This window comes from Lipotes vexillifer, unplaced genomic scaffold, assembly GCF_000442215.2.
Source record: "Lipotes vexillifer unplaced genomic scaffold, Lipotes_vexillifer_v1.1 scaffold639, whole genome shotgun sequence".
Taxonomy (NCBI): domain Eukaryota; kingdom Metazoa; phylum Chordata; class Mammalia; order Artiodactyla; family Lipotidae; genus Lipotes; species Lipotes vexillifer.
This window is the reverse complement of record NW_006786377.1, coordinates 3,327,667-3,355,071: the sequence shown is the minus strand read 5'-3', so window position 1 is coordinate 3,355,071 and position 27,405 is coordinate 3,327,667. Positions and strand designations below refer to the sequence as shown.

At 42.6% G+C, this 27,405-nt stretch overlaps 1 protein-coding gene across 1 annotated transcript in view; it reads left to right on the top strand.

Annotated features, from left to right (window-relative positions):
• Window positions 1–19,143, top strand: part of PPP1R14C (protein phosphatase 1 regulatory inhibitor subunit 14C) — a 91,103-nt gene extending 71,960 nt beyond the window's left edge. The window contains exon 4 of the mRNA XM_007458750.1: window positions 17,561–19,143. Coding sequence (XP_007458812.1) covers window positions 17,561–17,635 — 75 coding nt within the window. The 3' untranslated portion in view covers window positions 17,636–19,143. The remainder of the gene's footprint in view (window positions 1–17,560) is intronic.
• Window positions 19,144–27,405: the final 8,262 nt, after the last annotated feature.

Below are 27,405 nucleotides of genomic sequence, written 5' to 3'. Positions count from 1 at the left end.
CTTTTCTATTCATATGCTGGGTACTTTGTAAGCTCTTTTATTTATTTTTTAAATTAAATTTTATTGGAATATAGTTGCTTTACAATGTTGTGTTAATTTCTACTGTACAGCAAAATGAATCAGCTATACATATACATCTATCCCCTCTCTTTTGTACTTCCTTCCTGTTTAGGTCACCACAGTGCATTAAATAGAGTTCCCTGTGCAATACAATATGTTCTCATTAGTTGTCTATTTTATACATAGTATCAATGGTGTATATGTGTCAATCCCAATTTCCCAATTCCTCCCACCCTTGTAAACTCTTTCAGTCTGAAGATTTATGCCTTTCAGTTCTTCAAAACTTGCCTTTTATCATTTATTACTTTTTCCCTCAGTATTCTATATTTTTGGCTCTCCTGTTATTTAGATGTTTTACCTTCTGGATGGGACCTCTAATTTCTTATCTTTCCCCTTCTGATTTTCATCTCCTTGATCTTTTGTTCTACTTTCTGAAAGATTTCCCTGACTTTATCTTCTAGCCTTTTTACTGATATTTAAAAATTTCAGCTATCTTATTTTTAATGTCTAAGAACCCTTTTTTTAAATCACTGTCTACTATTTCATTTGAGTATTTCTTCTTATATTATGGATGCACTCATTTCTTTTTTTTTTCCTTTGAGAATATCAGTCAAATGTTGTATTTTCTTTGTTTTTGTTTTCAAGATTATTCTGCCCTCTGCATTTTCTCAGAATCACCTTTTTTTCTGTCTGTTTTTGTCTGTCTTTAGTGATTCTGGGGAGTGTACCCATGTTTGAATGTTAGGACCCAGTGCACTGATTGGAATCTGTGTGAGCACAGCTTGTCCATTGGTGGGTCTCACCATGGAGTGACTAGGTTGCAAATCAGATTTTTTTCAGTGTGTGTGTGTCTATGGAGCAGGGGGATTCCTCATACTGTCACTATTTGGACATCTTTTTTTCTGGAGTTTTTTTTTTTTTTTTAAGAGTTTGGTCCTCTTAACTTCTATCTGAGGGTTGATCATCCGATTTCAGCCTTTTTGGAAGTAAGGATGGGAAGGTGGCAGAAGACCTCACCATTTAATTCTTTGGGGACTAGAACTCCTTTATTTATAGTTAGTTGGGAAATTAATGTAAGAGTTAAAACAATTAGGTATTTGGAGAGCAGTAGCAAATCGTTGTGAAGGGTTAGACAAGCTTAGTGGGATTGTAGTCAGGAAAAGTGATGGATTATGCTGATGAATTAACACGTGATGAGGGGGTGGGGGATTGCTGCTGAGAGTAGATCCAGACTGGTGGGTATAGACGTGCCATTTACTCACTTTATCATTCCCTTTTTCTTCAGTTCTTCTGGGTGGAGAAGTTCATGTTTTGGTGTTCAGGTGAGAAAGGTTGGATATGCATGAGTCCCCCTCTCCCTCGAGGTTTTGCAGTGTCTAGGGAGAAAAATATTTACACTCATTCACAACAGTTAGATGAAATGCAAGGTCTTGTCCTCCTGGAACAAAAGCGTTCCTCATCCGATCTCTGTAAGGAGGCTTATGAGATGAAAGGATATGGTATTTGAATGCTTTCAGAGTTCCAAAGGAAGAAAGAAGAAAAAAGCGCTGGAATTTGCGAGTGAGCCTCTTGTGTTCCTTGTTTAGCTCATGGTTTCTAGGAATGGAAATGGTGTCATATGCTGGGGAATTTCAGTCAAGCTCATTGATCTATTAAAGAATCATTTCAGAAAAGTTTGGGTAGTTTTGCCTTTGAGCTTATGTGCATAAGAAACAGATTTTACTGGCCCCTGGATTGTGATGATAAACATAATAGCTTGTGTTTCCCCAGAGCTCTAGAGTTCAGATTGTGGGAACAAGCATTATCTTATTTAATCCTCACAACCGTCACTTGAAGTAGGGAACTCGCATACCTTGTCTAAGACCTCATAGCAGTGAGCAGAGAGGCCAGGACTCATCCCCGAGTTTCTGACACCTATTCTTGTGCTCTTTCTTTCTATCCTGCCAGTCTTCCTAAGCTGCTTGACTCGCCAAGACCTTTAGGACATTAAAGGACTTTGTCTTATCTCAGCTAAATGCCTAACAAATTAATGATGTTCTTTTTCAAGTCGTCTTCTCTGGAGGTGCTATTTTTTTGATCAAAAGAATTTTACATACAATTATTATGCCACTTTGAAGTTAGAAATGTAAGGAAGCCATCTTTGCGGAATCAGACACGTCTATTTATAGTCTCATTGCAGAGGCTGGGGTGGGGAGTGAGGGGTGGAAAGAAGGCTGGGCTTTGAATCAAGAGTCTTACACCAGCACCGGCAGCAAACGTGTGTGACTTTAAGCAATTTTCTCAACCTCTCCGAGCCTCCATTTCCTCCTTTATAAAAATGGAGGTAATCATAACCACCTCCCTGGGTTTTAGTAAGGGCTGTTTGCAATGATAATTCTCTTAGCCATAACAACAACAACAATGATAATAACAGCTCAGTCATTACTGAGCACATGCCAGGCACTGATCTAATCACACGTATTAACTCATTTCACCTTTGCAACAGAGCTGTGAGGTTGACACCATGATGGTCAGCTAGAGAATGTGAGACACAGAAGGCTGCATAATTTGCATCAGGTGACATAGTAAATAAGTGGAGAAGTCAGGGTACATAGGAAGGCAAGTAACATGGAGCTTGACACATGCTAGTTGAATCTGGTTCCATATAAGGCCATGCTACTCCATTACATATTAAATACGCAAAATGCCCAAATTCACTGATAATGATATTCAATTTGGAGAGCAGACTTTAAAGGAGCTGCTGATTTCACAGAAGTGATATCGTTTTGGCCTGTCACTTCCTGTCACAGACTGTGGCTCCATGGTTTCATCCTGTGCGGGTCCCTGGCTAATAAGAAAGGGACTCATGTGTCCCCATGTTGATTCATATTGCAAACTGTGGACCCTTGACATTTAAATCTTTCCTGACTTAGACCCTTTAGAAAACGCAGCAGTATAATTCTGGTCACCACACTGACAGATTAGTGATTAACTAGTAAGAATGGTGTTTTAATTTTTTCCCCTTGAGCCAATGCCATTTCTGATGTAGTTGATATTCAAATAGAGCTGATTTAGAGGTAGAAGAACGATGTTTCTAGAGAAAGCATGAAGAAAAGGAGTAATTTTGTTTTGGTTATTACTTGGATTTGAAGGATCCTAGTGGGCATTGTAGAAATCAGCATGAAGAAAAGGAGTAATTTTGTTTTGGTTATTACTTGGATTTGAAGGGTCCTAGTGGGCATTGTAGAAATCAGCATGAAGAAAAGGAGTAATTTTGTTTTGGTTATTACTTGGATTTGAAGGGTCCTAGTGGGCATTGTAGAAATCAGCGTGAAGAAAAGGAGTAATTTTGTTTCGGTTAGTACTTGGATTTGAAGGATCCTAGTGGGCATTGTAGAAATCAGCGTGAAGAAAAGGAGTAGTTTTGTTTTGGTTAGTACTTGGATTTGAAGGATCCTAGTGGGCATTGTAGAAATCAGCATGAAGAAAAGGAGTAATTTTGTTTTGGTTATTACTTGGATTTGAAGGGTCCTAGTGGGCATTGTAGAAATCAGCGTGAAGAAAAGGAGTAATTTTGTTTTGGTTAGTACTTGGATTTGAAGGATCCTAGTGGGCATTGTAGAAATCAGCATGAAGAAAAGCAGTAGTCTTGTTTTGGTTAGTACTTGGATTTGAAGGATCCTAGTGGGCATTGTAGAAATCAGCGTGAAGAAAAGGAGTAATTTTGTTGGTTATTACTCTTGGATTTGAAGGGTCCTAGTGGGCATTGTAGAAATCAGCGTGAAGAAAAGGAGTAATTTTGTTTTGGTTATTACTTGGATTTGAAGGGTCCTAGTGGGCATTGTAGAAATCAGCATGAAGAAAAGGAGTAATTTTGTTTTGGTTATTACTTGGATTTGAAGGGTCCTAGTGGGCATTGTGGAAATCAGCGTGAAGAAAAGGAGTAATTTTGTTTTGGTTGTTACTTGGATTTGAAGGGTCCTAGTGGGCATTGTAGAAATCAGCATGAAGAAAAGGAGTAATTTTGTTTTGGTTGTTACTTGGATTTGAAGGGTCCTAGTGGGCATTGTGGAAATCAGCGTGAAGAAAAGGAGTAATTTTGTTTTGGTTGTTACTTGGATTTGAAGGATCCTAGTGGGCACTGTAGAAATCAGCGTGAAGAAAAGGAGTAATTTTGTTTTGGTTATTACTTGGATTTGAAGGGTCCTAGTGGGCATTGTAGAAATCAGCGTGAAGAAAAGCAGTAATTTTGTTTTGGTTATTACTTGGATTTGAAGGATCCTAGCGGGCATTGTAGAAATCAGCGTGAAGAAAAGCAGTAATTTTGTTTTGGTTATTACTTGGATTTGAAGGATCCTAGTGGGCATTGTAGAAAGCAGCATGAAGAAAAGGAGTAATTTTGTTTTGGTTATTACTTGGATTTGAAGGGTCCTAGTGGGCATTGTAGAAAGCAGCATGAAGAAAAGGAGTAATTTTGTTCTGGTTGTTACTTGGATTTGAAGGATCCTAGTGGGCATTGTAGAAATCAGCATGAAGAAAAGGAGTAATTTTGTTCTGGTTGTTACTTGGATTTGAAGGGTCCTAGTGGGCATTGTAGAAATCAGCATGAAGAAAAGGAGTAATTTTGTTTTGGTTATTACTTGGATTTGAAGGGTCCTAGTGGGCATTGTAGAAATCAGCATGAAGAAAAGGAGTAATTTTGTTTTGGTTATTACTTGGATTTGAAGGGTCCTAGTGGGCATTGTAGAAATCAGCGTGAAGAAAAGGAGTAATTTTGTTTTGGTTATTACTTGGATTTGAAGGGTCCTAGTGGGCATTGTGGAAATCAGCGTGAAGAAAAGGAGTAATTTTGTTTTGGTTATTACTTGGATTTGAAGGGTCCTAGTGGGCATTGTGGAAATCAGCGTGAAGAAAAGGAGTAATTTTGTTTTGGTTATTACTTGGATTTGAAGGGTCCTAGTGGGCATTGTGGAAATCAGCGTGAAGAAAAGGAGTAATTTTGTTTTGGTTATTACTTGGATTTGAAGGGTCCTAGTGGGCATTGTGGAAATCAGCGTGAAGAAAAGGAGTAATTTTGTTTTGGTTGTTACTTGGATTTGAAGGGTCCTAGTGGGCATTGTAGAAATCAGCGTGAAGAAAAGGAGTAATTTTGTTTTGGTTGTTACTTGGATTTGAAGGGTCCTAGTGGGCATTGTGGAAATCAGCATGAAGAAAAGGAGTAATTTTGTTTTGGTTGTTACTTGGATTTGAAGGGTCCTAGTGGGCATTGTAGAAATCAGGGCGAAGGATGTCAAGTCCAGCTAGCCAGGCTGGAGAGGAGCTTCTTTTCTTATTTCTCACTCTTAACTTTGCATGGTTTCCAAATCTCAGGATCACAGAGGAGCGCTTCCATTGTACTGGGATGGTGGACAGAAAAATGCATTTAGTATGGGTTGAGGGCATCTCTCTTACCATCTGTTAAGGGAATTGCCAGTTCTATCTGTGGACTTCTAGAAGCCTCTTTTTATAGTTAAAGGTGGCTGTGCCATTGCTCTCTTATAAACATCAGAGCTTTCTTTGTGATTTATTTCCTTTCTGTTATATGGAGGTCGAGGTACTACCTATCATCTTAGCGATCAAAGCCTGTAAGTTGATATGCATCAGAGGTTCACTCAGGATGACTCAGTCTGTGAGTAGGTGGTGAAAGGCATCTTTGAATCCCAGTAGTCAGCTGGGTCATGGAAATGTCATGCCATGTGACGGTACAGAAGAAGGGCGTCTAATTATTGTTTGCACATAGGAATTGACCAGAGCTTTCAAAAAGGCTGGCCTGCTCTGTTGTTCGTCCTGTGTTGGTGGTAGGAAGGCAGATTCTCCTTCTTTGCTTTGGTGTCACAGTGACTGCATCTTACTTTTCTGACAGGCTTTGGTGATGGGCATTGTCAACTCATACTACTCACATCAGTCCTCTATCCATTTAACATCTTTTTTTTTTTTTCCATTTAACATCTTAACCTGTCGTTTAAAATATTGTTCAGTTTATGTGTACATGGAAGTACTCCCAGCCCCTAATCACTGAGCCGACTGCAGCAGAGAGAAAATATAAACTGGGAGAGACTGGGTGAGTGACTGGAGGAGGCATGGCTTGGCATTTTGCTATGTTCTCTCTTTATTCATTTGCTCAACAAATGTTTATTGAAATCTGTGTGCCCGTAACTAATCTAGGGACTTAGGGTAGTGAATATGTGATTGTTAAAAACAATCTCTTAGAAGGACACAGCCAACTATGGTGAGAATTTCAATGCTCAAAGAATATTAAAATAGAAATAAAAGGACAGAAATGCCAGGATGTCAGCTTATCCCATGGTTCTCTAAGTTAGGAACCAGTTGCTTAATGGAGAGTGATTTTAGGGGATCTGTACTCTGCTAGAAAAAGCAGAAGAGGCAGGCTACATGCAGGGAAATCTACCCTTTGAAAGTTGTCACCCTCAGAACGATGTTTCTGAAAAGTGAGAATTGGGAAATTACAAAGAAAGACCCAAATCAATGAGAATGATATTCTAGTGGTTGAAGCCATTGGCGATGAGAGCCTAATTATGTCTTAGTGTAATTAGACAGGTAAATAATAAAGAGTTGGGATTTATTAGCCAGAAACTTGGGAAGCTTCACCTGTGGCCCAAAGGATTTTAGTACCAGTCTGTCAGTTGCTCACACACGTTCATTAGGCCTCCTCTGACCAGGGAAAAAGAGCCAGGATGTGCTGGAGCTGGCATTTGGACACATTTTCAGTCGACATCCTGTGCTCTGTCTACTTCTCACTGCCTTTCTCTTAATTCTTGCTAGGTGAGCACAAGCTCTACTTTGGAGTATTTATAAATCTGATTATGATTGTCTTTATTGAGGAAAATCAACCCTGAAATATTAGGAAAGCTTGCCAAAGACATGTAATCATGGAGCAAAACTCTGCCTTTATTTCCTGGTCTTATTCAGCACTCTGCAGTGTTAGGGAATGGTCCCCAAGACCATCCTCACTTCTGACACCAACTGCAAGTTCCAAGGTCCCCAGACCATACTCATGTTTGACAATCTGCTAGAAGGACCCACAGAACTCACTTAAAGTTGTCATACTCACAGTTAAGTTTTATTACAGTGAAAGGCTACAGATTAAAATCAGCCAAGGGGAGAGATATATGGGACAGAATCCAGGAAATTCAAATGCAGAGCCTCAGGCTGTTCTCTCCCAGTGGTGTCATGGACAGTGTTGATGTGTGTGTTATGTACAGAGTAGCCAATGAGGGAAGCTCACCTGAGCCTGGGAGTCCAGTGTTTTTATTGGGACCTGGTCACGTAGACATGGTTGACTGTGCATGTAGCTAACCTCAGTCTCCAGACCCTGGGGATATAGAGCTGATACCACATGACCTGAAGTGTCCCCCTCACCCCCACCCTGCCGAAATCACACTGTTAGACTCTCTTGTATGGCCCAAGGTCCCCTGGTAAACAAAGGCACTTTTATCAGGGAGGCATTCCAAGGATTTAGAGCTTGCCACTTGGGATTCTAGGGCAAAGACCAGACCTCCTTTAGGGCAAGGTTAAATTCTTTACTACACTCTTAGAAGCAGGATGACCATGAGAATAATGATAATGATGATGATAACAGTAATTGCAATAAAACATTAGGAAAGAAGAAAGAGATGTCATTGTAGGAAGAGCCACATGCATCTTGCCTTTTTGGAGGCTTCCCCCCTCCGACCTCCCCCTGCAAGAAATTAATGATTGTTATTTTATGAAAGACTTGGTGGAGGAGGTACAGGCTTTAAAGGGCAGTGGACCTTTAAATGGTTGGCATTTTCCAGTGATTGATTGTGATTTTATGGCCTTTTCTTTTTGCATTAAATTCAGAATGAATGATCATGTTTTAAAAGCTGATCAACCCTATATTAAAAACAGCTTTACATTCTTTTGTGTTTAGACTTAAATGGACAGAAGAAAAGAATATGAGTTAAAGACAATTTGACACATGACTTTTGGATTTCTATATCTTTAGCAAAGGGAGTCACAATCAAAGAAGCAAGTCTCAAACAGCTTAGAAATGGGTTTCTTTCATTTAGACAAGATTCATGTATCTGTAGTAAATAATATTGTTCTTCATTGTTAATGGGACCCATGATGAAGGTAGTTTCTTTAGTGATTATAAAGTGGGAGATTATAATTTTGCTGAATTTACTCCATTGTTTATTTACTGTGGTTGGATTACTTATGTGGACCTTACGTTGAGGGAATTGCAAGTGTACAGATTGTGAGAAACCCATTAGTAAGTGAAGGAAGAATTAAATGCCAGTAAGGTTGAATCTGGTGAGGGCAAATGAACTGTTCTGCTGCATATAAACCAAGGTTAGAATTTGGGTACAAAATAAATTAATCTAAGAGCAGTGGTCTGAATCTCTAAAATAGATTAATGGGACTGCTGTCACCAGCAGAACAAATTAATCTTTAATAGTGGATTGTCAAGAAAATAAATAGAATAGTGTCAGTGGTTTTAAGTTGAAGGCGGGGGAACCAGGATGCAGTTAAGACCTTCAGGAATTCATGTTGGCAGAAGTCATTATAAGCACAGCAGGCACAAACCCTCACTCAAAGCAGATTCATAAACCTCTTTTCAGATAATGAAAAACAGGATCAGTTCTGGTGTTGCCCTGTCAGCAAACGAACCTCTCTAAAGATAAACCCTCTCCCTTCCCCGCAAAAAAGCAGGGGAAGTGAGGTATTCCAGTGATGAGTGATGATGGCACTTGTACTGAATAATGCCAGTGGCTGTGGGGAGCAAATCCCAGCATCACACAGGGATGGGGTCACCCCCGAAGCTGTGTTCATCAGGGCTGATTCACTGCGTGCCCCTTTTGGCCTCCTTTGTGACCCCGATATCCAAGCCAATGAAAGTTTACAGTGTGATTTTTAAATGCTTATCCAGTTCTTCGGGTGAGGACATTTTGCCATTTGGAACAGTTTTCAGGTGTTGCCATCACGTTTGAAAAGAGGTACGTACTACCTACCCTTCCATTGTTCTCACCTATCTAATCTTTGTTGGATCTAGAAATTCGTCTCATAGAGCCTGGTGACTCTAGTTCACAATACTGTATCGTATGTTTGAAAGTTGGTAAGAGAGTAGATCTTAAAAGTGTTCATCATAAGAAAAAAATTGTAACTCTTTGTGGTGATGGATGTTAACTAGACTTACCATCATGATTATGATTATTTCGCAGTATATACATATGTTGAATCATTGCGTCGTACTCCTGAAACTAGTATAATGCTATATGTCAATTACACGTCAATTTAAAAAAAAAGAAATTCTTCTTTCTCCACCCGATCACTACTTGCCTGATTCCCATGTCATCAGGCTTTTGGGAATAAGCGTCAGGTAGCTATATAGAACGTGCGCGAGGTGACTTGATTTGCCGTCGTTTGGCAGTGAGGCTCAGGACCTGGGGCAGATGGGCCTGTGAACGTGCATTTTTAGGAAATGACTAGTGCATTGATTGGGGTGACAAAGAGGAGGCAGCACACGGGGAAGCTGCTGACCCCCATGGATCCCAGCCTTCAGAACCCTCCCCTGCTGTTTCTCCTCACCCCAGTCCGTACTCCGTGTAAGGGGTGGGTGGTATTTTTCTGGCAAGTAGGTAGAGCATCCAGCGTTGTGCTGGGTGCCCTTATTCGGAGCTTGCATGATCTACACAATCACTGTGGTTGGTGGCGCCATTCACCGAGCTGCGGTTTTAAGCATTTCTTTGGAAAGTCCTTTTGTCAGGAAATACTTCTAATCAAAGGGCTACCGCATAATATCCATTTATCTTGTTTATCTTTTCCAATGACTTGAGATGCTTGAAAGAACATGAGTGCAGTTGAATCATGCACAGAGCAGCGACTTGCAGTGATACCCTGGTTTCTCCTTTTCCCCCTTTCCGTTGGACCCACCTTCCTTAAAGCAGAGCAGTGTCATCACTGAGTGTAACGGATGAATCACTTCACTTTGAGCTACTAGGGAAGGGTCCCAGACGCCTGCCTATTGTGTTAATTACAAAATGCGCATCCATCTGCCGCCTCTGGCGCAGACCCCAGCAGGCAGGAGGGGGTGGCAGCTGAAAGCCACGGGACCCAGGAGGGATCCCGGACAAGAGCTCAGAGCGAGTGTGGCCACTGCGAGGCCATGCCCTGTGCCAGTGCCACACGGCCAAAACTCCAGAGCGAGGAGGGACCTTGTGTTCGCATGATGCTGCCAGATCCCTTCAGAAGTGTACTTTGGCTTCTTTCTCTCTTAGGAGTCTCTCTGTAAATCAGGTGGCTGCATGTCATATAAAGTCAGGTTTCCAGGGTCACTGGAAATGTTGCTTTTCTTTCTGTTGCTTCTTTGACCTCTTCTGTATGTGTGCGCGCGCGCACGTGCCTCCCTGACCCCTCCACCCCCAGCATCCTAGGCTCCGCTCTTCAAGTGCTCCTCCTTTTCCCTAACTCCCCCAGGCGGCCTAATGTTCCGGTGCTGAAAGGAGACCCTCTAGAACCGTCCTCCATGGTAGCTGGAGCCAGTTGATACTTTGTACAATTCCACCCTCCCCCACTGATATACAAAGATTCTTGGGTTGCCTCTCTCTGCTCCTTCACTTTAATGCCTCAGCTGTATGAATGAATTGCTTCATACCCACATTTCTTTACTTTGCAAACCTTTGCTGAGCACCTCCTGTGTATTAAGCTCCACGCTAGGAAAACAAAGAGGAGGTGGATCCTTGCTACCAAGTAGGAGTGACAAGTGTGCACATGAATTATCTTGCATGCTTTCTAACTATATAAATGATACTTTGCAAGTTTTCCTCTTCAGCCTGCTTATTGTGCCCAGCACGAGATTTGTGAGATTTGTCCATGTTGATACAGGAGGCTCTAGTGTATTCATTTTTATTGCATTCCTGTGCAGTAACATTTTAAAAAGTGTGTATAGTCGTCTTTATTATAATTCATGAATACATTAGAAACCGACATGGATCTCTTTAGTAAGACATCTAGATTCTCATGGGCATCTGCTTTCCACTCGTTAGAAAATCCTCTGTTTATTTGAGAGTGGTAAAAAAGGCCAATATCTTAGTGTCATTATGACAAGTCTTCACCTCATAGGAAACCTGAAAGGGTCGCCGGGCCTCCCAGGTCCTGAGACTACACTGTCTTAGCAGACCTGCCCACACTCAAGTGTCTTCTGGAATTCCTTATAAATTTCAGTGGGCGGGCTTCCCTGGTGGCGCAATGGTTGAGAGTCCGCCTGCCGATGCGGGGGACGCGGGTTCGTGCCCCAGTCCGGGAGGATCCCACATGCCGTGGAGCGGCTGGGCCCGTGAGCCGTGGCCGCTGAGCCTGTGCGTCCGGAGCCTGTGCTCCACAACGGGAGAGGCCGCAGCGGTGAGAGGCCCATGTACCGCAAAAAAAAAAAAAAAAAAAAAATTTCAGTGGGCTCCTGGGCAACAGAACATTCTATTACTCTGCTGGCTTTTAAGGTGCAGTTCCAGGGTTAAATAATTGTGCCCAAACTTAACATTTTCAAACTGTCCAGGCTTATCTTCCAAAAATAGTGTATTACTCACTTTACCAACTCTCCTTGCCAAGTAAAGGACCCCAAAGCATTAAGTGTTAACTGCAAAGAAGTTAGGCGAGGCTTCTCTTCTCTCCCCAAATCAAGTTTTTTGGAATCCCAAGAGAATGCAAGTACTGCAAATGCAGGGCAATAGTCCTTCCCGAAAAAAGCAATAACATTCTTATGTATTAATACACTATAATACACTTATCCTCTCTTCTGCTGATACTCACTTAGGCTGTCTTTGTTCACAGACACCATGATTGTCTATGTAGAAAATCCAATAGAGTGTACAAAAGAGTTACTAGAACTAATAAGTGAGTTCAGCAAGCTTGCAGGATACAAGATAAATATTTAAAAATCTATTGTATTTCTATATACTAGCAGCAAACAATGTAAAATTGAAATAAATGCATACCAGTCACAGTAACATAAATATTAAATATTGAATACTTAGGAATAAATCTGACAGGAGATGTGTAATATTTGTACACTGAAAACCACAAAATGTTGCTTAAACCAGACTTAGATGGGTGTAGAGATATACCATTTTCATAGGTGAGAAGATTCATTATTGTTAAGATGTCCGTTCTCTCCAAATTGATCTGTGGATTTAATGCAGTCTCAGTGAGAACCCAGCAGGTTTTTATCAGTAGGCATTTACAAGCTAAATAACTCTAAAATTATTAAGGAAATTTAAAGGACCTAGAATAGTTTTGAAAAAGATTAATAAATTTGGCTGATTAACATTACCTGATTTTAGGACTTCTTATAAAAATCTATACTTATCAAGACTGTGGTATTGGTGTGAGGACAGCCACATAAATAGATCAATGACCCAGCCATTCCACTCCTAGGTATTTACCCAAAATAAATGGAAGCATATTTCATACAAAGACTTGTACGTGATGTTTTAGCAACTTTACCTGTAATAGCCCCAAACTGGGAATAACTCAAATTTCCATCCACAGGTGAATGGGTAAACAAAGTGGCATGCCACTTGGCAGTAAAAAAGAAATGAACTCTCAATACATGCAGCAGTATCACTGAACCTCAAAATAATTATGCTGAGCTGAAGAAGCCAGACTAAAAAGTATATTGTTAGAAAACTCAGGAAAAATGCAAACTAATCTATAGTGACAGAAAACAGATCAGTGTTTTCCTGGGGTAGGAGGAATAGGGAGGGGAGGGAGGGATTGCCAAGGGAAATGAAGAAACTGCTGGAGGTTTTGGATAGGTCCATTATGTTCACTGTACAGATGGTATGCTCATAGTAATTTTATACTTTAAATATGTCTAATTTATGGCATAACAATTATACTTTAATAAAGCTGTTTACAGAAAAGTCCCTGGAATCCTTTTAGTGTTGAGAACTTCTATCCCAACCATTCTACTGAAACTTCTCTCCCGCAAGACACAGTGGCCCCTTTCTTGCCTAATCCAATAGCTCTGTCTTTGACTGATTCAACCTCTCATCAGCAGTTCCTTCTGTTGGCTTTAACCGCACACTTTCTTCACAATATTGTAAATCAGCTATACTTCAATTAAAAAATTTTTTTAAACATTTTCAAAATAAAGTAAAACAGCACACTTTCTTGAGTTCTCCCCTATCTCATTGGTTCTTCTTTTTAAGGTGTCCTTTGCTGGCTCCAACTCTTTTGCCAGATCTCACTTGTTAGAGAGCCTCTGGCCTTGGTTTTGGCCTTTTCTTCCTCTCTATGTACACTTTCCTCCAAAGTTTTCTCAGCTGGTTTTGTGATTCCAAGTATTGTCATCTTGTGCTGTTCGATAGAATTTTCCGAGATGATGGAAAAATCCTATATCTGCGTTGTCCAGTGTGGTAGCCACTAGATGTATATGGTTATTGAGTATTTGAAATGTGGCTACTGTGACCAAGCAAGTGAATTTTAATTTTTATTTATTTTAATTAGTTTAAATTGAAATAGCCACCTGTGGTTAGGGGCTGCTGTATTGAATAGCCTGGGTCTAGATCATTGTGTTTACAAACTATGGGTGGTAACCATTAAGTGTATTTTTTTCAAAAGATGAAATAGAACAGAAAATATCTCACATGTAGTAAAAGTTATGTTTTTACATAAAACTTTTGTTTCCTTCTTGCATCTCTGTGTACTAGGCTGCTATAACCATGGATAGATCACATAGAGCTTTTTAGGGGTTTTTGTTTGTTTTTGTTTTTAGGTGAAAGCCACTGATCTAGATGCCGGTGATGCCCATATTTATGTCTTCAGCCATGAGCTGAGTGAGATCTGAAGTTACATTTATCTGACTTCTTGACACTTACCTGCAGGTACCTACTAGGCAACTCAAGTCTGTAAACTTGTTGTTTTCTTCCTCCAGTTATCCCCATCTCAGTAATCATCACCACCTTCTGCCAGTGTTCTGCTAAGGATCAGTGACCTTCATTTCCTTTGTTCCTGTTCCTGTTCCCCGCACCTACTCCCACTCTCAGTCCAGCAGCAAGGTCTAGGCTCTGCCTCTGAAATGGATCTCAGATCTACCCATTTATTTCCATTTTGGCTTCCATGGACTTACTCTAAGCCACTGGCATCCCTTGCCTGGACCATTGCAACAGCTCCAAACTGATCTCTCTTTCACTCTTGTCTTCATAAAACTCATTCTCCACATAGCAGCCAAAGGGATCTTTTAAAACCCTAAACCAGACGATGTTGCTTCTCTACTTAAAGCCTCCAGTGGTCTTCCATTACACCGAGGATACTTCCTCGTGGCCTTACTGTGGCCTACAAGGCCCTGGTGAGCTAGCCCTCGCACCTCCAGCATGGCGCCCATCACGCTCACCTTGGCCTTTCTGCACAAGGAACACCCACTTCCTTGCTTGTTTCTCTGCAGTGACTCTGCACACGTGCCATGACCCAGACCCCAGATCTTCTTCAAGCTGGCTGTCTTTATTAATTCAGCTTTCAAGTCAGAAGTCATTTCTTCAAAGGGGCAGTCCTTCTTTGACTAAAGTAGTGTCCCCAGCCCAAGTCCAAGTGATCTGTTTTGGAAGTGAATGAGATACGTTGTTACTTATATAAAATATAAGCCAAGACCCATCAGTCAGTATTTTTTTTTTTTTTTTTTTTTTTTTTTTTTTTGTGGTACGCGGGCCTCTCACTGTTGCGGCCTCTCCCATTGCGGAGCGCAGGCTCCGGATGCGCAGGCTCAGCGGCCACGGCTCACGGGCCCAGCCGCTCCGCGCCATGTGGGATCTTCCCGGACCGGGGCACGAACCCGTGTCCCCTGCATCGGCAGGCGGACTCTCAACCACTGCGCCACCAGGGAAGCCCATTATTTTTGATTAGAGATCCTTGAATCTTCTTTGAGAATCATCTGTGATCAACAGAATCCTTCTGTGCAAGTGGTGTTATCAAGTTTCTCTCTGAAGAATCAATATTGGGCTTGCTATTTTTTAACTTAGCTGAGCATCTCATTATGCAAATTTATTGAATGGTTTAAAATATGTACAATACAGTTATATTAAGTTATAGACATATAAATTGCATTAATATAAAACTTAAAATTAGAGTTTTTCATTAATGCCAATATATCATAAATATAAGATGCATTATTTAAACTTTTTAATCACTGAGATTTATGTACAGCATGACCAATTTTTGGAGAAAATTTGAATTTGATTTAAATTACCAAATCGCTTTTCTCTTGAAGAGGAAAGGTCTGTAGTTTAGGGTACATTATTCCTTATGTGATTTTAGTCTTTATTTTTATAATGGTCTTTATGAAAAACATGTTATTAAAATAGTGCAGAAATATGACCAGAGTTAAGATACATGATAAGGTTTGTGAGTTTGACCTTTGCTTCAAAAAAAAAAAAGGGAAAGGAAAACTACACTCCAGTGCTGAAATTTTCACAGCAGTCATTTGAGTAACAGATTGCAAAAACAATGAAATTAAAACTGTATGCTCAGTATCCTATGTATTGTTTAAACCACATGGTAAAGGGGGCAACAGGAAATGCATTTAACTTTACAAAATGAAAATTGAATATAAGTGGGGAAAATATAAGTGGGGAAATTTGACATTATTTCATCCAAGAAAGTTCTTAAATTAGATAAAGTAGTGTTCAGAAAACTAAAATAGGGTGTCATTTTACCTCCCGTGTATTCCATTGTGTCCAAGTTCAGAAACAGTGGTGATTAAAATGTCTATGTCCTTTGGCCTACTACTGGATAGCTCTCCAAAGGGAATAATCCTAATTGCAGAGGGAGATTTATACACAAAGATGTTAATTGTGGCATTATTTATAATTTTGAAAAGGCAGGAACCAACCAAATATCCAGTGATGGAGGAATTAAGCAGACTGTAGAACATCCATATAATAAAGGACCGTATAACCATTAAAATTAATTTTTAAAAAGACTAATGTGGGAAAAAGCCTTGACATAATGCTAAGTGAAAAAAAGATATATTTATACAGTATGATCTTAATTAGGTAAAAATAATTTCCATAGAAGAAAATATGTTAATAGTGCTTCATTCTGAAGAGTAATTGTTGCTGGTTTGTATTTTCTAGGTTTTCTAGAAAAGGCACATGTTATTTTTATAATAGCAAAAAGATTATTAAAAAAAGAAATCGTGGTGGCTAATAAAATACTAACTATTTAAGCATATTGTGTTTTAGAGCTGGAGAGAAGCACAGGGATCATTTGGTCTGGGTGCTATGACTAGGGGTTGTAATTGGTAGGCGAGATTGTCTGAGAGCTGTTTTTCAGAGGCCGTGACGGAGGGGAAGCCTCCTTAGTGTTTTTGCTCTGGGATGCCCCTACTGTGCACAGTTCTGTCGTGCACTGGCTGTCCTTTGCTGATCAGAAAGTCTGACTGGCTGTCAGCTTTGCTTCAACAAATATAAAAAAGGAGGACAAAGTAATTGTTATCTAATAAATGTGACATTTGGTAGGCAAAAACTTTAATACATGAGGCAACAATGAAAGATTGCTGAGGGTTTAAAGTGGGAAGCATTCTCGGTTGTCCTTGATTTAATCTTTGGGTTTTCATCCATGAATAGTCACGACATCATTTTAGTGGGTCTCCCCCAGCATTACCTTTTAAATGAAATTAGAACAGAATAGGAACGATAGGGTGCATGGCATATAGTAAGTATTCATTCTTTAAATTCTTACTTCAGGTATGTTTTTGTACGTACTGGGTTGTAAATGTAAACGTGTCTGTTTTTGTTTTCAAACTGTGATTTGTCGTCAGATAAAGTCAAGAGACTCTTACCGTGATCTAGACCAGTGGTTCTGAAGAATATTCTGAGACCAGAAGCATAGGTGTCACCTGGGAGCTAGTTAGAAATGCAAATTCTCAGGCCGCACCCCAGACCTACTGAGTCAGTAACTCTGGGAGTGGGCCCAGCACTCTTTGGTTTATATAATAAGGTTCCCCCCCCAACCGGTGATTCTGACGTGCACTCAAATTTGAAGACCACTGGTCTAGTCTTGCTATTTCAGGTGTGGTCCAGAGACTAACGCTGGCATCACTTGGCAGTCAGTTGGAAATGCAAAATCTTCAGCCCCAACCAGACCTACTCATTCAGAGTCTACATGCTCCCCAGGTGATTTGTATGCACGGATTAAAGATTTAGTAAAGGTTGGGAGGCATTGATCTAAACCACATAGGCCTCCAGGGGCCAAGTGGTTAATGTCAGTGAGTAAAGGCAGCTTGGTTTTCTCTCTAAAGAGTACAACAGTGAGAAAGCAGGATGGTGTGAAGGTTAAGCATCTTCATGTGTTTAAAAATGTCCTATATTGTACCAGTTGAGTTAATAACACACCCAACTAAGCTCATCAACTAAGGTTAACTGCAGTCGACATCAATGACTTCAAGCAGATTTTAAACCTAAATTTTAATAGCGTGACCCCCTCATAATTACTTCTTCTGATCTCTTAGGAATTTATCAAGGAGCTGCTCTCCCGGATAAGAGGCATGAGGAAACTGAGCCCCCCACAGAAGAAGACTGTATAATTCCGGACCAGGTGGAGCTCTCCTGGAGACCCAAGAAGGGATTTTGACTTCACGAAGACTTTTATTAAAGAATAGTTGTCCTTATGAGCAACTTTTTTGGGGGTAGGGAGGGGTGGTATCTATTAGACATTTATTCAGGAATGTTACTTTCTTGTTGTTGTTTTTAAAAAGGTTTTGATGGTGTAACATTTTAATAGCAAAGACATCACCACTCTGGTTTCAGCCCAACCAGGGATTGACAAACCAGGCAGACACACAGGGCTGGGCTGGGCCAGGCATCTTCTTGGAGAAACCAGGTGTTTAGGACCTAACTATACAGGGATGATGGTTTTCTTAGCCTTTTTTCTGAAGTTGTACATTTGACTCAGAAGTTGAATTTCTCGTGCTTGTATATATCTTCAGGCAACTAAGTTAACATGTTGATGTGAGTTTTATTTCACACTGATGGAATACACTTGTGGTCGTCCTTTCATTGGAGGTCACGGCACGTATGTATGTTTTCACGAGGCCACTAGGTATTCTTCGCGTGAGTGCTGGAGACCTACAACATTCACTTTATGCACCAAAGTGAAAGAATTCAGTGTATCCGTTATTTTAATGAGCTACACTACAACAATGTGGAGTTGGTCAAGGGCTTAATTTATGGACTTTGTATCATTTTGTTAATCGGATGCTTTGCCAGGTTATGTACTTATTGCCTCATTTGTGGTATTATTCAAGTTTTCTGAACCCTTTCTTTGAATGTTTATTCAGATTTCTAGAGAAATGCCCACGCTACCTGAGTGGTGTTTTGCAGTGGAACAAGGAAGCGCCGTGTAGCAATTCATCCTCTGCTTTCAACCAAATACTATGTATTATTCTCTCTCCATGAAAGCAGGTCATAAGGAAGTGAGCAGATTAAGTTTCTTCCTCCTTAGAAGCAGTTCTGGTCACTTCGGTGCCCGGGCAGCATCAGACCAGGGCGGGGTGGGCTGAGTGATGAGCAGGTGTAAAAGGGAGAAAGCCTCACCTCCTCTCAAGAAAGTGGATACAGGAGCATTTGCTGGTTGGAAGCGTGGTGGAGATTTCATTTCTGGCTTCTCTCAGTGGCGTGTGGTGAGGACTCTGGCCCTAATTGTGCACCCTGATCCCTTTGCTTGGAGCGGAGCCTGGGATGCCTGCCCTGCCCCTCTCAGTTCTATACCAGCTCCTTAGAGAAGGATCAAAATGCAGATGGATGTGGGCGGGGTCAAAGGTCAGAGGAGGAACTCTTGCTTTCCTCCAGGAGGTCCCCGCTGCCTCCCCACAGAAACCCCCCATACTGTAAGGTGTCTCTAGGTGGCCCTGTCAGAGGACAGGGTTCAGGCATTTTATATCAAGGGTGCTCTGAACATATTTTATTTTTTAAAAGAACTACGTTTGTGAATTTTATGTACACTGGCAAGCTTTTGAAAATGTATTTAATTTTGTAATGTTTACCAATGATTTATTTACAAGCTATTTACGCAAATAAATGAAGCTGCTTACAATTCCGCTTACGTGTTTGCCTTGGAAAAAACAACATTGACGTGATGATTTCACTTTGTCAGATGCTCTGCAGAAAAGGGTACCAAGCACCTCTGTCTAGCTTTTCATTTTCAGGTCTTTTGTCATTGGATCCTAGACCTCACCTGAGGTGTCTCCAGATCAGGCAGTGAAAGCAAAGGGGCCTGGACACATCCCCGGCTTGAGAAGGAAACAGAAAGTGACTCTGTGCCCTTGGCCCTGCCTGCCTTCTAGTCCAACCCGCTCTCAGGCCATGCCCCTTGCATTTCACTAAAACTCCCTTTTGCCCATCTGCTGTAAATCCTCAAGATTTCAGATTACTCAGATATTCCAATTATTGTTAGAAACCCATGCACCCTGTGAGTACAGAAAAATCAGAATTTGTAGGACTTCCGTTAGGCTTGACCAGCCCAAGTTACGGTCTTCAGAGGAAATGAGAATGAACTTTTCCTCCAAAGGCCTCTGATCCTACCACATCACACATTGTCTGCCTTTCCTCCCTGCCCTTGCTCAGGGACTGGCATCCCCTGACTCCCCTGAGCGCTCAAGCCACAAGCTTGGGATGTCTGGAAGGTTCTCTGTGTTTTTTTCCTCCGAAGCTTTGCTAAAACTATTGCCTGGGTCTGGAACACACTCTCCACCAACAGGCTCTCTCTGGAGAGCTGGATTGGACCCCTCCTAAGTGTGTGCACAGCTTCGTGGCATGTCTCCATGGTATTACTACTGGCTATTCACCTGTTACCTCTTCTGTTCGACTCTAGGATCCTTGAAGTTAGAACTGGGTCTTATAAATCAAGCCCCTGGTGTTTGCCAATTGAATAAATATGATAAAAGATTCTTCAAGAAAACTCAACTGTTTCCTTCCCAGCTAGGAGAGTGATTCTTAGACCTGAGCGTACGTTTGAATCACCTGGGAAGCTTTAAAAACAGCTGATGCCTAGACCCCAGTCCTGACCAACTTAATCAGAATTTGTAGGAGCAGAGCTTAGGCATTTGTTAAGGTCCCCAGGTTGAGCGGCCCTGGGCCACTGGGTCATTCTTGTGTAGTCTGATGCACACATCTGATCACATGGCATCCTGCTTGTGCTGTCATGGCAGGTGGCAGCTGTGACGTGAGCACATTATTTCTCCTTGTGTTTTCTATTGGAGGGGAATTAAAGCACAGCACTAGGGAAGTGACTCCAAAGTATCCAACTTCTGGCCCAGTGATCGCTCGAACACTGGTGAATCTAAGTTTAAACTTTACGGAGTGGTGTCCATTTACAACAATCATAATACTAGTTCCCATTTCTTGATCACTGTGCTAAGTGCTTACCTGCCTTATCTCATTAAATCTCGACATTAATCTCATGAGGTGCGTTGCATTATCCTCACTTTACAGATAAGAAGATCAACTCAGAAAGGTTAAGCAGCTTACCTGAGGTCACACAGTTACAGAGCTGAGATTCAAACCCTTTGACCATTAGGCTTATCTGCCTCTTACGGGGTTACTCTCAGTGCCATGCACAGGAGTGAAAGCTGGGAACTCCATCTACAAGTGAGCCGGGCCCCTGAGCTGGCGGGGGTGCGTTGGGGAGGCTCTGTGGTTGGAGGGGTCCTCGGCCACCTGCCGGTTCTCTCTCAGTCCTGAGAACGAAGGGCTCCCGAGCTGTAGGGCGGCCAGGCTCTGTACCGCGGCCCCTCTGTTTACGGGCTCTTATGCCTTCTCCCCTAACAGAAAGCTCCTGGGCTTGGCCTTAGCAGCTTGGCATGGAGCGCCCTTTCATCAGTTTCCTGAGAGAACAAAATTAGGAGAAAGTGCAGCCCAGGGTAATGTGGTTTCCAATTCTTGCAACACACAGATATTTGATTTTCATTTACAACCTGGAGTCCCCACGAAGGACTGTGTGCTGCACAGAATCAGTTTATCAACAGTAGGGGAGTACGTGGTTATATCTGGCTCTTTCCAAGAAGACTAAATGGTTGGGAACATGAGCCCTTTTTGAGTCATGACTACCATTTCATGGAGGGGTACAGAGAAGGGGCCACAGCCAAGAGATAGCCAGCCAAGCACTAGGCCCACACCTGGAGATGCAGGTTGGGGAGCATCTGGGAGATGAGCTTGTCCCTTTCCACGGTCAGAGTGGGAGCCAGGTGTTTGCCTGTGGCTTAGTGCTTCTCTGGGCATTGTTCCACGCCCAGCCCACTGGGATTGAGCTTGTCGTTCTTTTTGCTGCCCCTCGGGTGTTGCCCGGTGAGACGCCCAGGCCCAGAGCCACCTGTTCGTGTGACTGCTGATCGACACTCCCCTGCTCCCACCTCATTTTTGCTTCTGAGTCATAGGTGCTGGGGTTTCCCTCTGCTTCTCGGGGACCTTCCCTGAGTGTAGGCACTTTGCGGGAGCTTCCTCCCACCCCTGTCATCCCCCTCCTTTCACCCCTGCTTTGGGCACTAGCCTCAGGACCCTTTGATGGCTCAAATGGCTTCAGGTGGCTTGGTGGGGATGTACCGTGGGTGGGGAGGACCCCTTGTCTGTGGTCTGTCCAAAAACACAGAAGAACTCGGTGTACTTGGTAATTGGAACTTTGGGAAAGCCAGTTTCAAATTGGACAGACAGGGGCGACCGGTGATTTTCCACATTGCTGTTTTCGTCTTCCTTGAATTTATTTCAACGCAAAGGATCCTGGAGAGTTACTACTGGGAGCTAGTGCCATTCCCTTTGGGATTCGGGACGGAACTAGCTATGTGTTTGTAACTTGCCTGTGAAAATCGGGTGGCTTCTCACGGTCTTCTGTGAGCAAGAAAGAACAATCCAGACTTCATGGAGTTCCCTTCCACCCCGACTCAGACACAAGGGCTGGAAATGCTTCACCTCTTAAGCGTTCTGATGCCACTGTGGTGTTGCTTGCCTGGGGATGAATTGTTTGTGTAAGACTGGACTGTTTTCCACCTCTCTTGGCTGTGTGGATGTTCCCACCTCAGCACGCCAGATGGGCATCTTAGTAGAGTACTGATACGAGAACGACTGCAAATTAGGTCCTGGAAATCTGTTTTTCCGGTGCTTTTATTGGCTCCATTGAATAAATAAGGCCAGATTTATCTCTGATACATATTGCCTTTGGCTTTAGGCTCTTCAAGTAGGGTGTATTAAATGACCTTGCTGGTTGGGATTCACCTTGTTTTGGTGGATTCTAGAGGTAGGAAGTCCTATCAAACATGGGGATTTAAAAAAGGGCACTTTTAATGTTAGTGCTGTTGACTTGATCACATTTATACACACACACACACACACACACATATAAATTCAGTGTTATCCTTGTAAGGAGACAGTTCTACACAGGTCTCTCATGTTTCTGCATGTTTGTGGGCAGACATTGCCTTAGTTATGGACAAATGTTTTCAGTATGTTTGTGCAGCAAACAGCCTTGGAGGATAGAGATTGTTTCTCCCTCTAAAGCAAAAAGCACATGAGCTTACTGCCCATCATAAAAGATGCAGGTTCCAGGGACTTCCTTGGTGGTCCAGTGATTGAGACTCCACGCTTCCAATGCAGGGGGCGCGGGTTCGATCCCTGGTCGGGGAACTAAGGGAAGCCAGTGGGGCTGGGCCCGTCTCACTCACACACAGGCTCGTTCGGGAGGTGGGTTCCACGTCCCTGTCCTCTTCTGCTTTTTGTGGTGAGTTCCGCCCATAAGTTCTGAGGATCACAAGCCTTTGGTGTAGATTTAGCTTCCACAGGTGCAGCTTCACAGGTCTGCTTCAACGGCCAAAGCCCTTTGCCTAATCTGTGCACACCCGGGGCTGACAGAACACCTGGAGAAATACCTTTCCTCCTCCTTCCTCTCCCATCCCTTCTAGCATCTTGTTTAGGTCATCAAACAAGCAAACACGTGAAAGACAAGCATGTGAACACTGGTGTGCAATGCAGAGCAAGGAGTGGAAGAAAAGTCCACACTTTATCATCCTGTCCCTGGGGAAAAATACCGAGGCAAGAAAGGATAAGAATGATGCCCTGGACCTCAACAAACCACTTTTCTGTACATTCTTCTGTTGTTTCCTAGGTGTGCAAAGAAAGAAAGTTATTGTGTTATATTTGGGCCGGGAATTTAAATTCCATAAAATATTTTATAACTTCTAGGAGGAAGCTCTTTTTTTTTTTTCCTGAGCTTTTAAATAAATTTATTTATTTATTTTTGGCTGTGTTGGGTCTTCGTTTCTGTGCGAGGGCTTTCTCCAGCTGCGGCTAGCGGGGGCCACTCTTCATCGCGGTGTGCGGGCCTCTCACTGTCGCGGCCTCTCTTGTTGAGAAGCACAGGCTCCAGACGCGCAGGCTCAGTAGTTGTGGCTCACGGGCCTAGTTGCTCCGCAGCATGTGGGATCTTCCCAGACCAGGGCTCGAACCCGTGTCCCCTGCATTAGGGGGCAGATTCTCAACCACTGCGCCACCAGGGGACGCAGGAGGAACCTCTTAATTGCTCTTTTTGCTCGTGTTTTATCATGAGTCTCATTTAATCCAAGGTGCTGCTTTGTAATTTATGATCTTTATGTGGAGGAAACGTGAAACATACCTCATAAAGCCACTCTACAAGCAGGCTGCACGTTTAATGTTCGGAACAGAAGTTGCCCTTACTTAAGCAGTCTCCCACCCTTCCACCTCCCTGATATCAAGAATGACTCATCTGGGCGGCTTCCCTGGTGGCTCAGTGGTTGAGAGTCCGCCTGCCGATGCAGGGGACGCGGGTTCGTGCCCCCAGTCCGAGAAGATCCCACATGCCGCGGAGCGGCTGGGCCCGTCAGCCGTGGCCGCTGAGCCTGCGCGTCCGGAGCCTGTGCTCCGCAACGGGAGAGGCCGCAACAGTGAGCGGCCCGCATATCGCAAAAAAAAAAAAAAAAAAAAAAAGAATGACTCATCCATGTATAGGATGAACCAGACAAAGCAATATTTCTAATGAGCTGCAGACCCTGAAGGCAGAAACCCTTTAAGAGTTGAAACTCCCATTTTATTGCCAACAACAAATATCAAACTGAATGTTAATTCAGTGATGATCGTTTGGGGAAAAACGAGCAGAAATCAAGAGGTTTTAAACTGATAACCAATCATTAATCCAGTCAACTCCCTCAAATACTAACTTCATTACTAAGGGGGTCATTATTTTTATGTTGTCACAGTTTCAGTGAAAAGTCCTTGGGGGTTATTTATGAGTAATTGGGAAAGTAAATATTGATGTCTGCCATGGATGTTTTATGACTAACTCTTCAGATCTTTATACGAGATTGGTTGAGTCTGGAAATTGCATTGGTTTTCCACCCAAGGCTTTGCAAGAGCTTTTATTTATTTATTTATTTATTGTTTCTGTTTTTGTTTTATTGGAGTATAGCTGCTTTACACTGCTGTGTCATTTTATGCTGTACAGCAAAGTGAATCAGTTATATGTATACATATATCCCCTGTTTTTTGGATTTCCTTCCCATTTAGGTCACCACAGAGCACTGAGTAGAGTTCCCTGTGCTATACAGTAGGTTCTCATGACATAAGAGCTTTTAAATTACCTGTAGTCGTCAGATGGGATTGTCTCCTCAGGAAAGTGGATGGAGCTTGCCCACCACCCTGTGCATTTCAGGTTTTTAAAACAACGTTGCTGTTGGGCTTCCCTGGTGGCGCAGTGGTTGAGAGTCGGCGATGCAGGAGACACGGGTTCGTGTCCCGGTCCACGAAGATCACACATGACGCGGAGCAGCTAGGCCCGTGAGCCATGGCTGCTGAGCTTGCGCGTCTGGAGCCTGTGCTCCGCAACGGGAGAAGCCACAACAATAAGAGACCGGCGTACCGCAAAAAAAATAAAAAATAAAAATAATAATGTTGCTGCCGCCTCTGGTCTCCCCCTTTCTTTTGTTTTGTTTTGTTTTGTTTTGTTGTTTTTTGCGGTACGCGGGCCTCTCACTGCTGCGGCCCCTCCCACCGCGGAGCACACGCTCCGGAAGCGCAGGCCCAGCGGCCACGGCCCACGGGCCCAGCCGCTCCAAGGCACACGAGATCCTCCCGGACCGGGGCTCGAACCCGCGTCTCCCGCATCGGCAGGCGGACTCCCAACCACTGCGCCACCAAGGAAGCCCTCCCCCTTTTGTTTTAAATGGTGGCCCTGAGGCCAAGCTATAGTGCTGCTAATTTAATTTTGTTTTTTTAATTGAAATATAGTTGATTTATGATTTTGTGTTAATTTCTGCTGTACAGCAAAGTGATTCAGTCATACATAGATATATATACACATTCCTTTAAAAATTCTTTTCCATTATGAGTTATCACATGATACTGAATATAGTTCCCTTAGTGCCACTTATTTCTTAAGAACGACTCCTATAGGAAGCAAGCTTAGGTTATTATAAGGGGTAGGGTTAGCAGCACCTACTAGAAGACTTTTCAGCAGCCATAGGGGGGCCCCCGGGCCCCCGCCCTCCTCCACATCACAACCCTCCACCACATTCATCAGAGACCCAACAATCAGACATTTGTTCTCCTTCAAGTTAACCAGCACATACTCTTGGTAGGGATCTTAAACTTTAATCATCTTTGCTTTTGTCAGATTCCTTATTGAGGGGGAGGGTCTGGGTGTGTGAGGGCTGTGTATGGGCCATCACGTCTTTCGGCTCCCATCTTGTGATATAAGCCTCCCCAAACAAAGTAAGGGCATCTCTCATAATTAAAAATTTTTAAATAGCAAAACTAAATATGCATTGAGGCAGGCCCTCCCTTGGTGCTAGATGAAGCAGTCTGTGATTCTGGTACATCGATCTGCATATTTCCTCCACAGAAAAGTTCATGCAATACAAATATCATAGAGAAAGGTCTAGCTCAGAACAATACCCGAGGGGCCATGAGATTGAAGTTTGCAAGGGGGTGGATGGGGCAGGCACGGTCTTCACTGTGATAAGGTCCACAGTGGGCCTCAAGTGGGCTCTAGGAGGTTGGCAGAGTATAAAAAGCACTTGGATCTGTCACACCCCAGCCTGGGATCTTTGGGCAACTGATTCTGTCTGGGCTTCTGTTTCCTCCTCTTATAATTAAGAATATTTGCCTTAACTATCTTGTGGAGTAGAAAGGTGCAAATGAACAATAAATGTAAAAGGTCAGCATAAACATCGACCAGAAGCAGGGGAATTCCCTGGTGGTCCGGTGGTTAGGGCTCCACGCTCTTCACTGCTAAGGGCCCACGTTCGATCCCTGGTCAGAGAACTAAGATCCTGCAAGCCGCGAGGCGCGGCCACAAAAAAACCAAACCATCTACCGGAAGCAAGTAAGTATGGTAAGTATGTTCATCAGATCGGAAATTTGAGTAGCTGCAAAAGACATGGTGCCAATCAATCTATCAATCAGTAGCATTGGGCTCGGAATCAGCCCCAGCTCTGCTTCTTACTATCTATGTGATTTCAGATGCTGCCTTAAGTGTCTGCCCCTTGCTTTCTTTATCTGTAAAGTTGGAAAGCAACAGGATTAGAGTTTATATGTATATTAGCATATATAAACATACAGCACCCTACTATTATATAATTAGAGAGATACTGCATGTAGTTACTTAGAATACTTCTCTTGCTTATTTTCAGTTTTAAAAATGATGATCGCTACCCTTAAGGCCCTTGCTTTTTCTCCTCCCTCTTCCTGCTTGATCTGTTCCCATCGTTGATCTGATTCTGCTCAACCACAGGTGTGAAACCAGGGGGAGTTCAGTGAAGTTGACAGCACACCTTAAGTCTTCAAGGCCACCATCAGACTCTCTAGAAGCAAGACTGGAGCACCTGCCTGTGAGGAACAAGTGTCTGTACCCCACAGTTCTCAAGCTCTCCAATTCCATAGTTAGAAGCTTGGAGGACCTGAAAGAACTTTTGATTTGATCTTTGTTGTCTGTGTATGACACTTTCTACTCCTTAGTATTGAAATGTGTTTGTATCATTTCTCCCTCTTGGGGTCATACTTGGCTGGGGGTGGAGGTGGCCGTTGAGTAAGTACCCTAAATCCAGTAGCCATCCCCATGGGGGAAAATTATGGGTAGGACAATGGACGTCCATAGCTAAGTTTCAAAGAAGGAGAAATTCGTCTAACAAGGCACACATGTTTTATTCCAGCATTTCTCGGGGCCGATGTTTTTTTTTTTTTTTTTTTTAACATCTTTATTGGGGTATAATTGCTTTACAATGGTGTGTTAGTTTCTGCTTTATAACAGAGTGAGTCAGCTATACATATATATATGTTCCCATATCTCTTCCCTCTTTGT